The 13506-nt window shown below is 44.2% G+C and overlaps 1 protein-coding gene across 4 annotated transcripts in view; it reads left to right on the top strand.

Moving 5' to 3' along the window:
• LOC133345035 (sodium-driven chloride bicarbonate exchanger-like) overlaps positions 1–13506 on the top strand; it is a 75842-nt gene extending 62336 nt beyond the window's left edge. For 3 of the 4 annotated variants that reach the window (XM_061555413.1, XM_061555416.1, XM_061555414.1), the window contains 8 exons: positions 611–772; positions 1497–1748; positions 1899–1967; positions 2267–2440; positions 3196–3327; positions 4317–4417; positions 4681–4788; positions 9451–13506. In XM_061555413.1, coding sequence (XP_061411397.1) covers positions 611–772; positions 1497–1748; positions 1899–1967; positions 2267–2440; positions 3196–3327; positions 4317–4417; positions 4681–4788; positions 9451–9520 — 1068 coding nt within the window. In that variant the 3' untranslated portion in view covers positions 9521–13506. Of the gene's footprint in view, positions 1–610; positions 773–1496; positions 1749–1898; positions 1968–2266; positions 2441–3195; positions 3328–4316; positions 4418–4680; positions 4789–8775; positions 8818–9450 lie in introns of all 4 variants that reach the window. The other variant, XM_061555415.1, reaches the window with a different exon arrangement.

Below are 13506 nucleotides of genomic sequence, written 5' to 3'. Positions count from 1 at the left end.
ATTCTTACCATGACCCAGAAATGTTGGTTGCAGCTTCTGCATTTTTATAATGATATACATTTTTACAAATTCATGTTAGTTTTTGTTTCTCTTTATATCCAGCACATTAACAAGCCATATTTTGTTCAAGTTACCAAAGAAATTGGTATTTCATGTAATATGATGCTGTATAAAATAACAGTAATAGGTAAGATGGAGGAGGAAATTCAAGATCGATTTTATTTTGTTCAACCAGGTGAAAACTCAAGAGACCAGGATAGAGTCTCATTTACAAGAGTTACTTCAGTCACCAAAATGACAAAAGACAAACTAAATAAAATACATCAATGAAGCAAGTAGAAATCGGTACAAAAGCAACTGTGTCACACGAGAAAGGAAAACTATTGCACAAACATAATTCAATGTTAATAAGAGAGCAAAGCACTTTAGCAGTGGGTAAGCCAAGAAACATTTCACGCACCGAGATCAAAACAGGCGGGTCACGCTTCCAGGTTGACAGACAAATGTGGGTATATTAATGCAAGATTCTTTAGAATGGCACTGACCATTGGGGTACTGGTAGAAGAACCTATGGGAGACGATGTCTCACCCGTGCAATCCTCATGAACAGCCAACACGCGATGACCGCGGCTGGTTCGTGAACCCCATTGGAACCAACCCCTGGTGGACCTTCCCGGCAGCGCTGGTGCCTGCCCTGCTCTGCACCATCCTCATCTTCATGGATCAGCAGATTACGGCCGTCATCATCAACCGCAAGGAGCACAAGCTCAAGGTGTGCATTCCACCAGCGTACACCGCACCGCTGATAGGCTGGCAAATCACGTGCTGGTTCAACAAGTACCACTTTGTGGAAAGTCAACAGTGTACATATCCTTTGGAGGAATTGTCTCCCAGACATAGGAATGTGAGATTTCCTTTGCACACTAAACATTGCCTATGGAGATGAGCACCACCTCACGCTCATTTGAGCAAGTGAACATTTTGACTTTTTTAAGATAAGGGTGATCTTTCTTTCCAGAGATAACCTCGAAAAATAATGTATATGCTTCATGCAGACAACTTTCCACACATGCCTCATTTATTTGGAACTTTACTTCAGCATTGACAAGGCCATTAAAGTAACTGGTAATGCTCAGCTGTCTGCATTTCATGCTAATGTCTACTCATTGTGCCTGTGTTTTATTCCAAAAAACAAACCAATACGAATCCACGATAAACTTCACACACACACACACAATTATACATTCAACAACCTCATGAACACACCGGCGCTTTCACAACTCCACACCTGCTCACTCATATATACGCACACCCACACACGCCCACATACGCCCACACGTGCATTTGCACACTCGGCAACCTCACTGTCACACACGTACATCTACACGTTCACACTCGCCTACTCGCACACACAATGTCACACTTCTACCCTCACACTCCCACACGCCTAAATTTGCACCCAAACGCACACACCCCCCACACGTGCGCATACACAGAAGGGCTGCGGCTACCACCTGGACCTGTTGTGCGTGGCGCTGATGCTGGGCGTGTGCTCCATCATGGGGCTGCCGTGGTTCGTGGCGGCCACGGTGCTTTCCATCTCGCACGTCAACAGCCTCAAGCTCGAGTCGGAGTGCTCCGCGCCCGGCGAGCAGCCCAAGTTCCTGGGCATCCGCGAGCAGCGCTTCACGGGGCTCATGATCTTCCTGCTCATGGGCTGCTCTGTCTTCATGACTACAGTGCTCAAGGTAAGAAAGGTGGCCTTCACTGAATTAGTGACACACGCACCCAATGGCTCACCTTCGCGAGTGATGTTACAGGGTCTTAGCTATCCTTGTTACAGAGGTCATTGACCTTGTTGTCAAATCTGCATCCTCTGTGCACCTTTCTCTTAACAGTTCATCCCCATGCCTGTGCTCTACGGTGTGTTCCTGTACATGGGCGCCTCCTCCCTGCGTGGGATCCAGGTGGGAGATGACGAACCCTGAACATCGTGAACCAGTGGGAACGTATAACTTGGAAGTCATCGTTGCTTTCACAACTGACCATAAACACGCATCAATAACACTGAAATGTGAATAAGAGTACATTGTGGAAAGTCTTTTGGCAGTGGTCTTCCTTCAGAGAAAAAAGTTATTCTACTGCAGCAGGCTCTTAACATTATTTTTAAAAAAACTTGTCTCTCCTCGCTCACCATTCTGATTGTGAGCCCGAAGTATGCCACGTCACATTTTACCCAGTCCAATGCATTTGCCTATGACCACAGCTGTTTGACCGGCTGAAGCTGCTCGGAATGCCGGCCAAACACCAGCCCGACTTCATCTACCTGCGCCACGTGCCGCTGCGCAAGGTGCACCTGTTCACCGTCATCCAGGTCTCCTGCCTCGTGCTGCTCTGGGTCATCAAGGCATCGCCTGCCGCCATCGTCTTCCCCATCATGGTACCGCAGCACTGTTTAGGTCCGCCGCTCGCCCCAGCTTCGTCAGTACGTGGGTGCGATGCCACCGACGGCCTGTGGGCAGGAAGGAGCTCGCAGCGTGGATTTGACAGGCTTGCGAGCACCGGCGGTACGCGACCCTCTGGGGCCTCAGAGAGTTTAGGAGATTGTCAATGTGGCCTGCACTTAAAAACGGTTGGACGGCCATGGCTTTATAATAATTCTCTGGGAAGGTGCGACCCCTTATGTGGGGCAAGTTGGTTTTCAGTATCAGGATTGATTGCACCACACTCTAAGAAAAACATTTTGGATGCCGATCTTTTTTTATGGTGCATTCATTGAAATATTATCTGGCTGGGTGCCTCAGGGTGTCTCAGATCCCTCACCCCTGAGAGCCTTGAATTCAAACCAGGTTTCCACCACTCATGATTAAACCAGACTCAGCGTTGCAGAAAACTGATGCCCACCAACATTTAATATGCACAAAACATCAATTTATTTTGTTGAATTTAATATAGCAAATATTCTTAGAGATAAAATGTATAAGATGAATGACCCTTTTATAAAAAAAATATAAGACTGTTAAGCATTTCTGCATAGATAAATGGGATATTTGGACCTTGTTTTGTTTGTCTCAGCCACAGGCACTCACTATATATAATGTCATTATTATTATAGTGGCAGGCGATGGTGGTGTGTAATATCATCTCCCTGTGTGCCTGCACGTTGCCGTGGGGTGTGTGCCACTCTGTGTGCAGGTGCTTGCACTGGTGTTCATCCGGAAACTGATGGACCTGTGCTTCACCAACCACGAGCTGAGCTGGCTGGACGACCTCATGCCCGAGAGTAAGAAGAAGACCCTTGAAGATGACGACGATGACAAGGACGAGGTGGGCAGTTTTGGGGAGACACCCGCGTGCCCGCACGCCCGCACGATGGGAGGTCGAGATGTTTCGCGCCGCTCGCCGTTGTTGCTCTCTCAGGAGCAGCTTCCTCGACTTTTATTTCGAGGATACGGTTTCCACGCTTGGCCGACCGCTGTCATCCACACTGCACACAGCTGCCCTCATTGCAGACGGAGCTCATTTTCCAGCTATTTTTGTCCTCACACAGGAACTCCCTGTCCAAATCTGCCTTGCCATCATAACTTGATTCAAGAAGCTTGTCCACCTCTTTCACAGTTACCATTAATATATCCGTATGTTCTTGGCCACTTTGCATTATAGGTCTGGAGCCACTGCGTCGCAATTCTTTTTCATCACAATTTCTAAGCGCAGGTCCAACGGCTAGCAACAAGCAACACTATTAAATGTGTAATTGACAAGTTAATGCGTTTCTTGACTTGAGCACGGATCTAGAAACAATGTGAAGGAATTCCAAAGTTGAGCAGTGCAAGGGAAGAGGCAAAAGAATAAGTTACGTGACCTGCAAGTGTGGTGGTTGAACACGTTATGGATGAGACGACAGTCCTCAACATGGGTGGAAGAATCAATGAGTAGCAATATAACTGTAATCAAGAGGTGACTGATCTGTGATTAACGAAAGCATTGTTTTGAGTGTGTGTGTGTATAAATAGTGGGGAGTGTAGCTGGCAACCAGAATTCGATTCCCGTTCATGGCCAACACCACTGACGATTATCTGAATCGGTCCTGGGCCTCCCCTAGGTCCACTCAGCCTCAAATTACTACCTGGTTCAGTGTGTAAACATAGCCACCAGGAAGACAAAGGCGGCCGGGCATAGTGTTGGCCACCCACCCCCTCGTGTGCTGTTCCAGCCTTCATAGGTGCTTGCTAACAGCACTTGTCCAAACAGTCTGTTGCAGCCTACATGGGGGATCTTTGTCGTTATTCATATTGTGTATGGTTGTGCCCTTGCAGGACCCCGACGGAATCATTGAAGTGTCTGACGTGGGCACCGTCCAGCTGCCCCTGAAAGGGGGGGACGTTCTCAACATCCCCATCAAAAGCATCAAGTACAGGTGAGTGCAGCCAATGCAGTTTCTGCTCCGTGTGCCCCTGTTCACACAACCAACACAACATGCCTGTGTTCAACCAGACAGCAGTATGTGTTATAGTAATACATCGTAGTTATAATAATGTATTTGAACGCTGGATGGTATTGCACGTCATCGCCAAGACGTCCAAAGTCATAAAAACACGTTTATTCATGTGGCACCGTGGCAAATGTGACCCGGCCCTCTCCGCCCTGACTCCCACATTGCACCCCCCACCGTGTGTGTAGTCACGAGGACCCATCCATCATCAACATCTCACAGGAAATGGACAAGACGTCCATGTGGAGGGCGGTGACTGGGAGCACTGAGAAGGCGGAGAGCTCTGCAACCAAGAGGTATTGCCACATACATCACTACAGGAGCGTATGTAATTCCCCCTCTTAAGGTAGTGTTATCGACAGGTTTTGAGTGTTAGTTATTTGTGCTCGTGCACCGCTGCCAACACAGTATCACAAAAAAGATGTGTTCGCTGTGGTGGCAGTAGACTGTGTAGTGGTTGCCGTTGCTAAGGCCTCCTTCAATGTGGATGTTTCACAGTGGTAACTTTACGAACAAGATTTTTTTTTCTCCAAAATTATTTTATTTACAAATCAATTCAGGTACACACAGAGGATATGTACTTTATTAACAAGATTTAGTGACGAAAGTATTTGTCAACGAAAAGCTTTAAATTGTATTCAGCGATGACTGAGAGTGGACAAATCAAACATGATGTTGACCACCAATACCCATCAAATACCAAAAAGTGTGACTGAATATGACGAGACAAATTTTGCGAATTTGAATGAAGGCGCAGACTCAGATAATTTAACAAATTGCATAGAGCCTGCAGCACATTGAGGACGACCGAAAATGGTAATTGGCTCTCTCTATGTATACAATAACATTCACCTGGTGGGGGGGGGGGGGGCATGGAGTGTGCACCCTTCACACCAACATTCATAAACTGTGAGCCAACCTCATTTTCAACTCTGCTTTCTTCAACTAAACTAACAGAATCACCAAATCAAGTCCACAGACTAACATTTTACATTTCCACAACTTGTAGACTCGACCAAATACCAACTAAAATTAATGAAGACACTGACATTTTTATTCTGAAACCAAGAAACTCGAATACTGGTGGGTTGTGAACATGTCGCCAGCCGTACTAATACGTGGAAGTCAGTCTAGTCAGAGTGGTTTCCTGCTCAAACAAGCAATGGGAGATGCTCATATCTGTTGGCCTGAGCCAGAAGTGGAAAGTCCACATTTCTTTGATTTATGATGAGAAGCACTCTTAACATCTCACAGAGTGGTATTTATTTGATCAACTACGAGCAGGTGTACCTGTTCTTCGCACGGAAATTAATAGTTTAGTCCTAGTTTATATAGATTATTTCCCCCCCCCCCCAGCCACGCATTTGTGCGGGATACACGGCCTACGCGGAGGGTGGGGGTATGCGTGACGTCACAGGCACACTGCGTGACGCTGACGCATGCGGGTGACATCACAGATGTGACATCACCGCTCACTTGCCGTGCAATACATTATATCCATTATTGCGCCCCCCCCCAAATACAAAAGTCTATTAAACATTTCGAACAGACACACATATTCACACATTTTCCGTTTATATATATAGATGAAACCAATAGTTAAAATGCTAATCCATATGTAGTGAGTTCAACTGAGTCGCAGACGTTCTCTTTGGAGTCAACACATTTATTTAACACCAACACACGTTGTAACTGCCCCTTAACAGAATAACAACCTATGGTGGTGACCACCAGGCTAACTACACTAGTTACAACATAACTAGCTACAATGGACTGGACCACAGCTTGGGTCCAGGTCCACGTGTTGGAGACTGTAGGACGTAGAACGAAGAACGTAGATTTCTTCAGGATAAACAACAGCAGCCGGTCCCTCTGGGGGACCCGGCTTATATCCTCTGCGGCGTGGCCGACTCCGCCCTTGGCCACGACCACCTTCGAGAATCCTCGAGCAGGATCTCGACCTGACACGTGACCACCCCTAGCCCCCACTTGGGGCTCCTGTGTAGACTTTACCGGTCACGTGTCCTCTGGGGTCAACCAGAGTGCCATGGCCTTTAGTAACCCCATTTCCATGGCCGGCACTCCCGCACCCTATCCTGTCGGGGACGGCACTGCACGCCAAGCATGGTGCCATCCAGCACTGCCAGTCAGCGCTCACCGAGCCCCTTTCGGGCCGGTACTGCACCCACATCCAAGTGGTGTCCGCGATGTCAATACACCGCACGCCGTGCCTCTCTCGGGGCCGACATCACACAGTGACATCCCGCGATGTCACTACACATATGTATCCATCATAGAGGTTTTTGGGTTAGATCGCGTAAATATATAAATGTGTCATTAATACCCGCCACCACCCAACACAGCCAACTAGTAAGGGTTGTCATGTCAACAGAACATGCCAATTTGTCACGAGTACAGCACACCGGTGTGTTGGAAAGCCAAGCCACAACATTTACAATCTGAGTACGACGTTTCGTCAGTAATTACAACTCGTTTCATCAGACGACAGCCAGATTTGTGGAGAATTTTTACTGTTTTGTTCCTTATGTAGAGGGTAAGATGTGTTGACCACACTTCTGCGCTCTTGCACAATGGCGGGGGGGGGGGGATTACTGAGGCAACGTACATTATGCATGTGCATTATGCGAGCCCTTTGAACGTGTCCTTCCTATCTATTGTGTTAATTAAGATAACCCTACCAACGGTAATCCCTAATGAAGTATGTTGCCCTTTGTTGGCATGCATTTAAATAATGTATTATTTGATGATTTGTTTCCACGCAGCACTAAGACGGTAGCTATCCGAACGGTTTAAGTTATTTTGAGTTCTTTCAATTTCGATAGATTCTCTAATTAGTCTTGGCCAGTAGTAGCTAGTTTTGCACTAAACTTCAACATTATAAAAAATCTATTGAGCGCCCTTGTTGGCACGCGTGTTCTGCTACTGCTGACAGTTGTATTTGGGATAATTTCATATTTCTCTGATGTTCTTTTAGTCTCGTGCTGATCATTCGTCCTGTTTGCCCAACGTAACATTTGCCACACGTGCATTTAATCCTGTACGCACCTTCTGTTGATAGCTTCGGTAATACATCTTTTTTACCAGATATTAATTTCTGTATTTTATTTACCGTGCCAAATCTGACTCAGATGTTTTGTTTGTCCAAACATCTGGCTAGTTTATTAGTTACTCCTGCAATGTAGGGTAGTTTGATCGTTTTAATTAGTTGAGCAGTTTCCATTGCTCTTGTTATTTGATTTGGTTTTGGTATCCAATGCCCTGTTGATCTGTGCATCACTGTAACCGTTCATTTGCAGTGCTTCTTTAACATGGCTTAAACCAATCCATATGTACTAAATGCGTGACGGATCTTGTGAGCCAAGCAGAATGGAGTCTGGGTTGTGCTTGAATGGGTTAGCACCACTGTGTGTTATACTGGTAGGAACCTCCTGGTTACACCAGCCCACAAGGGATTATTGTGTCCGTCCGTCGTGCAGGGAGGGGCTGGGTGGGGCTGGGTGGGGAGGGTGGGGCTGGGTGGGGAGGGGCTGGTCACCCCGTGGTGCCCTTATAAAACTCAACGTTTAACCTACTCACGCCGGCTTGTGCCCGCCCTCACAGTCGGGCATATTTGCGGAATACACCACGCCGCCGTTGACCCTGGCCATTGACCAAGCAACCCAACGTTCCTACCAGCTCCTTCCGCAGGAATGTGTTTGTTCTGTATTCCCCCCACTTTGACCAACTCGCAATGACCATCATGACGAAGTATGGTCAAATATTCCTCATGGCCTATAAGGCATGCGAAGGAGTGCCATGGTGGCGAGATGTTATCTCCCTCGCCTGGTATGAAGGAGGTTGTGGGTTCGGTCACGACCCTGACGCCTGTATATTTGGAGTTTGCATGTTCTCCCCGTGGTCCCATGGGTTTTTCTCTGGATCCTCCAGTTTTTCTCTCGACATTTAGAAACTTGTGTTTAGGTTAGTTGGCTGTTATAAATTTCCACACGTGATAAGACACTTGGTTGAGCTATCATTTGTGGCCAGGTAGTTTCTGAAAAAGAGCTAATAGCTCAGTGGGCTTTACCTGGCAAATAAAATAGTTTAGTTTTAGTTTTCATTTAACAGTGGGCTGACAAAATGGCTGTACATGTGCAATTATTACATACATTTGTTTGCATTATCCCATATTGTCATAATGTACATGTTAAAGAGCATGGTTATAAATATTTGTTGTTCGAGATTTTCTTTCTGACGAGCGTATCCCATCCCTATATTATCAGCCCATCTACCCCATGCCCCATTTAGAATTGCGGCCTGCATAGGTAAGTTGGTGTTGCGCACTCAGTAAATGCCTTGAAAACTTTGCATCAATAATGCCTTGCAAGCATGTGAGCCACAGTGCATTTGTGAGGTGACCTCCCTAGTGAATGCTTGAATGACAATAAACTTCCTTTGCATGATCGTCTCTCCTGGGTTCCTTTCGTTTGACGGTAGCGACGTTCTGTCGCCAGACTTTGTACACGATGTGCACCTCCTGTCCATTACACTGTGTAGGCAATCGTTATCTGGGGGGGGGAAAGTTAGTGATGAACGAGATGAGAAGCTCTGCGAGTAGTGAATTCTTATCAGTCTGCCGCACCCTTTGTGCTCCGATGTTGACAATCACATGAGTGATCAGATGGTGCACTGGGAATAAAAAGCAGTACTGAGCGTCAAAGTCATCCACAGTGCATGAACAATGTAATCTCTCTATTTATGTATAAATTGCTTTGAACTTGTGGTGCATTCGTGTGCTTTGCTACAAATGTAAACTGCAAATGCATTAATTTCAATATTGCTTGAATGTTGCTCTCTTAAGAAATTGTGCATGGAAATGTCCGTGTGTGTGTTATTGATGGCGATTGCCTGTGCGCTGACCTTGTTGCTGTAACTGTCTCACCTTTGTTTCCTTGTAGCCAAGAGCGTATTAGACTGGATGGCCACAAGGACAAGAGGTTCAGCGTTCAAACCGAGACATCGGTGTGAATCGGTGACCAGCTCGGCACGTGGATCCGGGACACGAGACTTGAGTCTCGAAAGCGATGCCTGGAAGGGTCCACATCATCATCCCATTCAGCCAAACTGTTGGATTCTCTCTTATCTGACACTTTTTACACATTGCGGTTCAGCAGCCATTTTTTTACCAGGTGAGAATCTATTGAGACGTTGAGTTATAATTCACCTGTTCCTCGGAAGGTAGTATTCACTGTTATTCAGTGTCAAAAAATTGTTTAATCTCCCAACAAATGGTGGCGATATAGCCATTTTTCTGCCACATTTTGGCATGTACTGCTGTTTCCTGTCAACGTGAGAATTATACTTGACAATTTTTTGTTCATGGTGGCATGACAATTTTATCACGCTAAAATGTAATAATTCACTTGCACCAATTTAAATATACATTGCCTCACACAAAGTGAGGTATACACTCTTGTCCACTGCAAGTTTTAAAAATGACAGTTTTGTCAAGCCAGAAAAGTTAATGTTTTTAGTCCTTTGTAAAAAAAAAAAGTCACCGAAATACATTTAAAATACTTTATTTTCACCAGCAAAGCTTGAAGCTACTGCACCATTATCTTTTCGACGTAGTTCAGTAATAATATCTATCTTGTTCAAATAAAGATGAGAAGAACAGATTTTGTTCGTGCGGTTGGGCTGTCATAAAACGAGGTCACTTTTTGAGCTTGAAATTGGGTGAAAGACTGGGTGTTGGGAACGTTTGTAGATGATTATGATGTTGATAATATTCTTTTTTTTTCACCATGCAGAAGCTCACATTGCTCAGCCGGTTTAATATTTTTGCAATTTAACAATGTTTATCTTACAAGTTGGTTAAATTGGCATCTGCAAGTGGAAATGCTGTGTTAGTACATCTGACTTATTCTATGAAATAATCAATAAAAAGGCGCCATTTTCCCTAATCGTCACCGATTTTAAATATTTTCATTTCAGGGCATAGTTAAATGTGAGTTTTTTTATTTGTGTTTTTGCACCACTGCCAATGCAGTACCAATATAAAGTATGGTTCATTCAACTAGGGTTGCTCATTTGGAAATACACGGAGTCCTGCCTGATTATGTCTGTATTACACCCAAATGTGCAAAAGAGCATACTTCAGACTGGTGATTGAGACATCACATGCTCTTGGTTTGCCTGTTGTTATTTATGGGGATGTTCCACAGTGTCCCATACCTGATTGACTGCCATTGCATCACAAGCCTTCCTGGTTGAACAGTGCAGTGGTCTGGAACCCATTATCATGAAATGTAGGTTTTAAGGCCACAAAAGAGTGTGTGTTCTGTTAGTTTACGCTTACAGTGTTAGTGTTTTAGACGTGATCGTATGGTTTTTAAATTTCCGAGTGTGATAAAGCAGAGCCCATTTGTTACGTTCATACAATTACACGAGGTCAAACAATATATGTTGATGTACAGTGCATGGAGAAAATGTCTTAAAGCATAAGAGAAAGCATTCGCTTAGAACACCTGAGACTGATTACTTGATAGGCAGTGGCACAGAGTAAACTGATATTTGTAAAATACACTGAAGCCTCATCTTGATGTGGTAGCTGAAAAATCCTGTTGTCGGCAGGTGCAATGTAAGATTGTGAAAGTACCAATTTCCTTTGACAAACGTAAGATTTTTGTGGTTTAAAATTTCTGCGGGAATCAATTGCGTTGTTTCATTTCACCAGTTGAGTGCATGATGTGAACACAAGACTTTGAAAACCATTCATTCTGAAGGTGTAATATTTTTGTTTAAAATTAGACTGATACCAGCAATCATTGGCGTCCTCTTGATAAATTATGTCACAGGGTATTTTAATATTCCATTTGCAATCGACAGTAAGTCTTGACAATGCCTTTCCATGTTAGGAGGTGGAAATGGAACTTACCCTCGGAGCCATTGCAAAAAAAGACTGGCATGTATACACACCACAAGGCCTCCTCGCTACCAAAGCTGTCAGTGTGTTCCACCTCATTTTAAAAGTTTTTCCCACAATCCTATTTCTCAAGGTTATTGGTGCTCTTGCATATTTCCATTGTTACTAGCTTATATCCGAAGTTTTTGAAGGTCACGAATTGCAATCACTTGTCTGCTTGTAACGAAATTATTACAGCGTGAATCAATAGACTGTTTAATCTCGCATTACAAATTATTTACTGAGAATGTATGACGCTGTTGTATACATGTGATTCACAAAAAAACTAGTATTTTCCTACCTATTTAAGTGTAAGTGTCTTGTAGTCAAGGCCCTGCAGTGAACGGCACAACTCTTTCTCAAGTGTGTTTGATGGTACTCCAAAAGCTGAGGTGAACATTGAACGAAGAAATGTTGTTTTTAACTTTGAATTTAATTATGGTTTATTTATTCAACGTTTTATTTTGCTGGATAAATTTTGTTTGCACAGCATTATTGTAAGCTGTTATATGATTCAAAATGAGAGCAGTGTTCTGTTAGCGTGGACATGTTGGCTAGTTTGGTTACCTGCAGTAATAATCAGAAGCCAAGTGCTTGGACATCGCTATTGGCTTATGCTTTCTCCTGTAAGTAAAAACCCATGTGCCTAGCAGAGGAGGAAAATCTGCATTTTCTTTTTCCACTTTGAAGGTCTTTGGCCAACTGCATAAAATTACCCTTTGATTCACACTGATATCCATTGAAAACTATGGGGAAATGTCGCTTTAAAATAGATATTATGCAACTTACCAAAAGTACTGTATTGGTCAATGTAATAATTTTACCAAGACAGGAAAGAAAGATCGAGTCCCAAATATATATTTCCAAATTTAGTGTTGGGAACCAATGATGTTAAGTGATGAAGGGCAAGGTTTTTCCTCTAATCCATTTGCTTATTCAGACTAAATCCGCCTCACGGCTGCCATATACACTGCCGTACAACAGCAATATATACAATCGGCAGACATTGTTTGGCAGTGGCACCTTTTTTGGGCATTGTTAGCAATGCCGAGGTGTCTTTGGCCTGTGCTTGCACACCATTACCAGCTCAATCCATTAATTTAGTGCTTCGTCAATCTTAGAAAGCCAGCTCTATTATATGTGCACATGTTTATCCATACGTTACAGCCGTAACATAAACGATCAGTTAATACAATTGGAGAAAATGCTGCATTTGTATGGCAGCAACGAGAATGGCAAATGGGTAAGTTTGTTATTACGAGTAGCTCATCTTTTAGGTTTTTAATAAGTTTCACGCAGTAGTGGACGGTGTTGTGTTTTTTCTTTGCACATGCGGTACGTGCGGTGTAAGCCTGACATATCAGCCTGGTTTCATTGCATGGCTCCGTGTCTGCTTGTGATGTGCAATTATCTGTCCCTCCCGTTGCATTTTGCTCGTGTGGCCGACTTGTTATACTGCAGGTGGAAGCCTGTTGTCGTGGCGTCTGGTCGTTGGTGATTGCCCAAATGAGTGCTCCAGTTGCTAATGTGGTTATATTGTAACTCCTGCAGAGTCCATTTATAGGAGTTGGGTGATGGAATTAGAATTGTTATAGCTGAATGTTTGATATTTTTATAACGTCGTTACGCTGAAAGTTAAAAGTAAATATGCGACAATTAATTATAGAAACGATAAACTGTTGTAATTGACATTCATTTTGTGAAAAGTATTACTGTATCTGAAGTGAAGCAAGTGCGTAATCAGCAATGCGTGTTAACGTGTGTGAATCTCATCGCCACAGAAAATAGACATCTCGGCATTATTGTGGTAATCTGTAAAAAAAAAAAATAGGGCTTCAGTGCTTGAGCCTGGCAAGTCCTCTCAACCCATTGCTGCCCACCGAGGACTGGTGCCACAGTCAAGTGAAGGGGGCATCCACCTTGTTGTGTTTCTGTGACGAGAACTCTGCTGCCTTCAATACCGATGTAGTTTCAGCCGTGTTTACGTTTTGTAATACCAGCCCTAGGAAATCTGTTCCACTTATAAGCAATAAACCGTTCGGGGGAATCG

Source organism: Lethenteron reissneri, chromosome 21 (genome assembly GCF_015708825.2).
Source record: "Lethenteron reissneri isolate LAM-NWPU_2019-01 chromosome 21, ASM1570882v1, whole genome shotgun sequence".
NCBI lineage: Eukaryota > Metazoa > Chordata > Hyperoartia > Petromyzontiformes > Petromyzontidae > Lethenteron > Lethenteron reissneri.
This window is presented reverse-complemented; position numbering and strand designations above follow the sequence as displayed.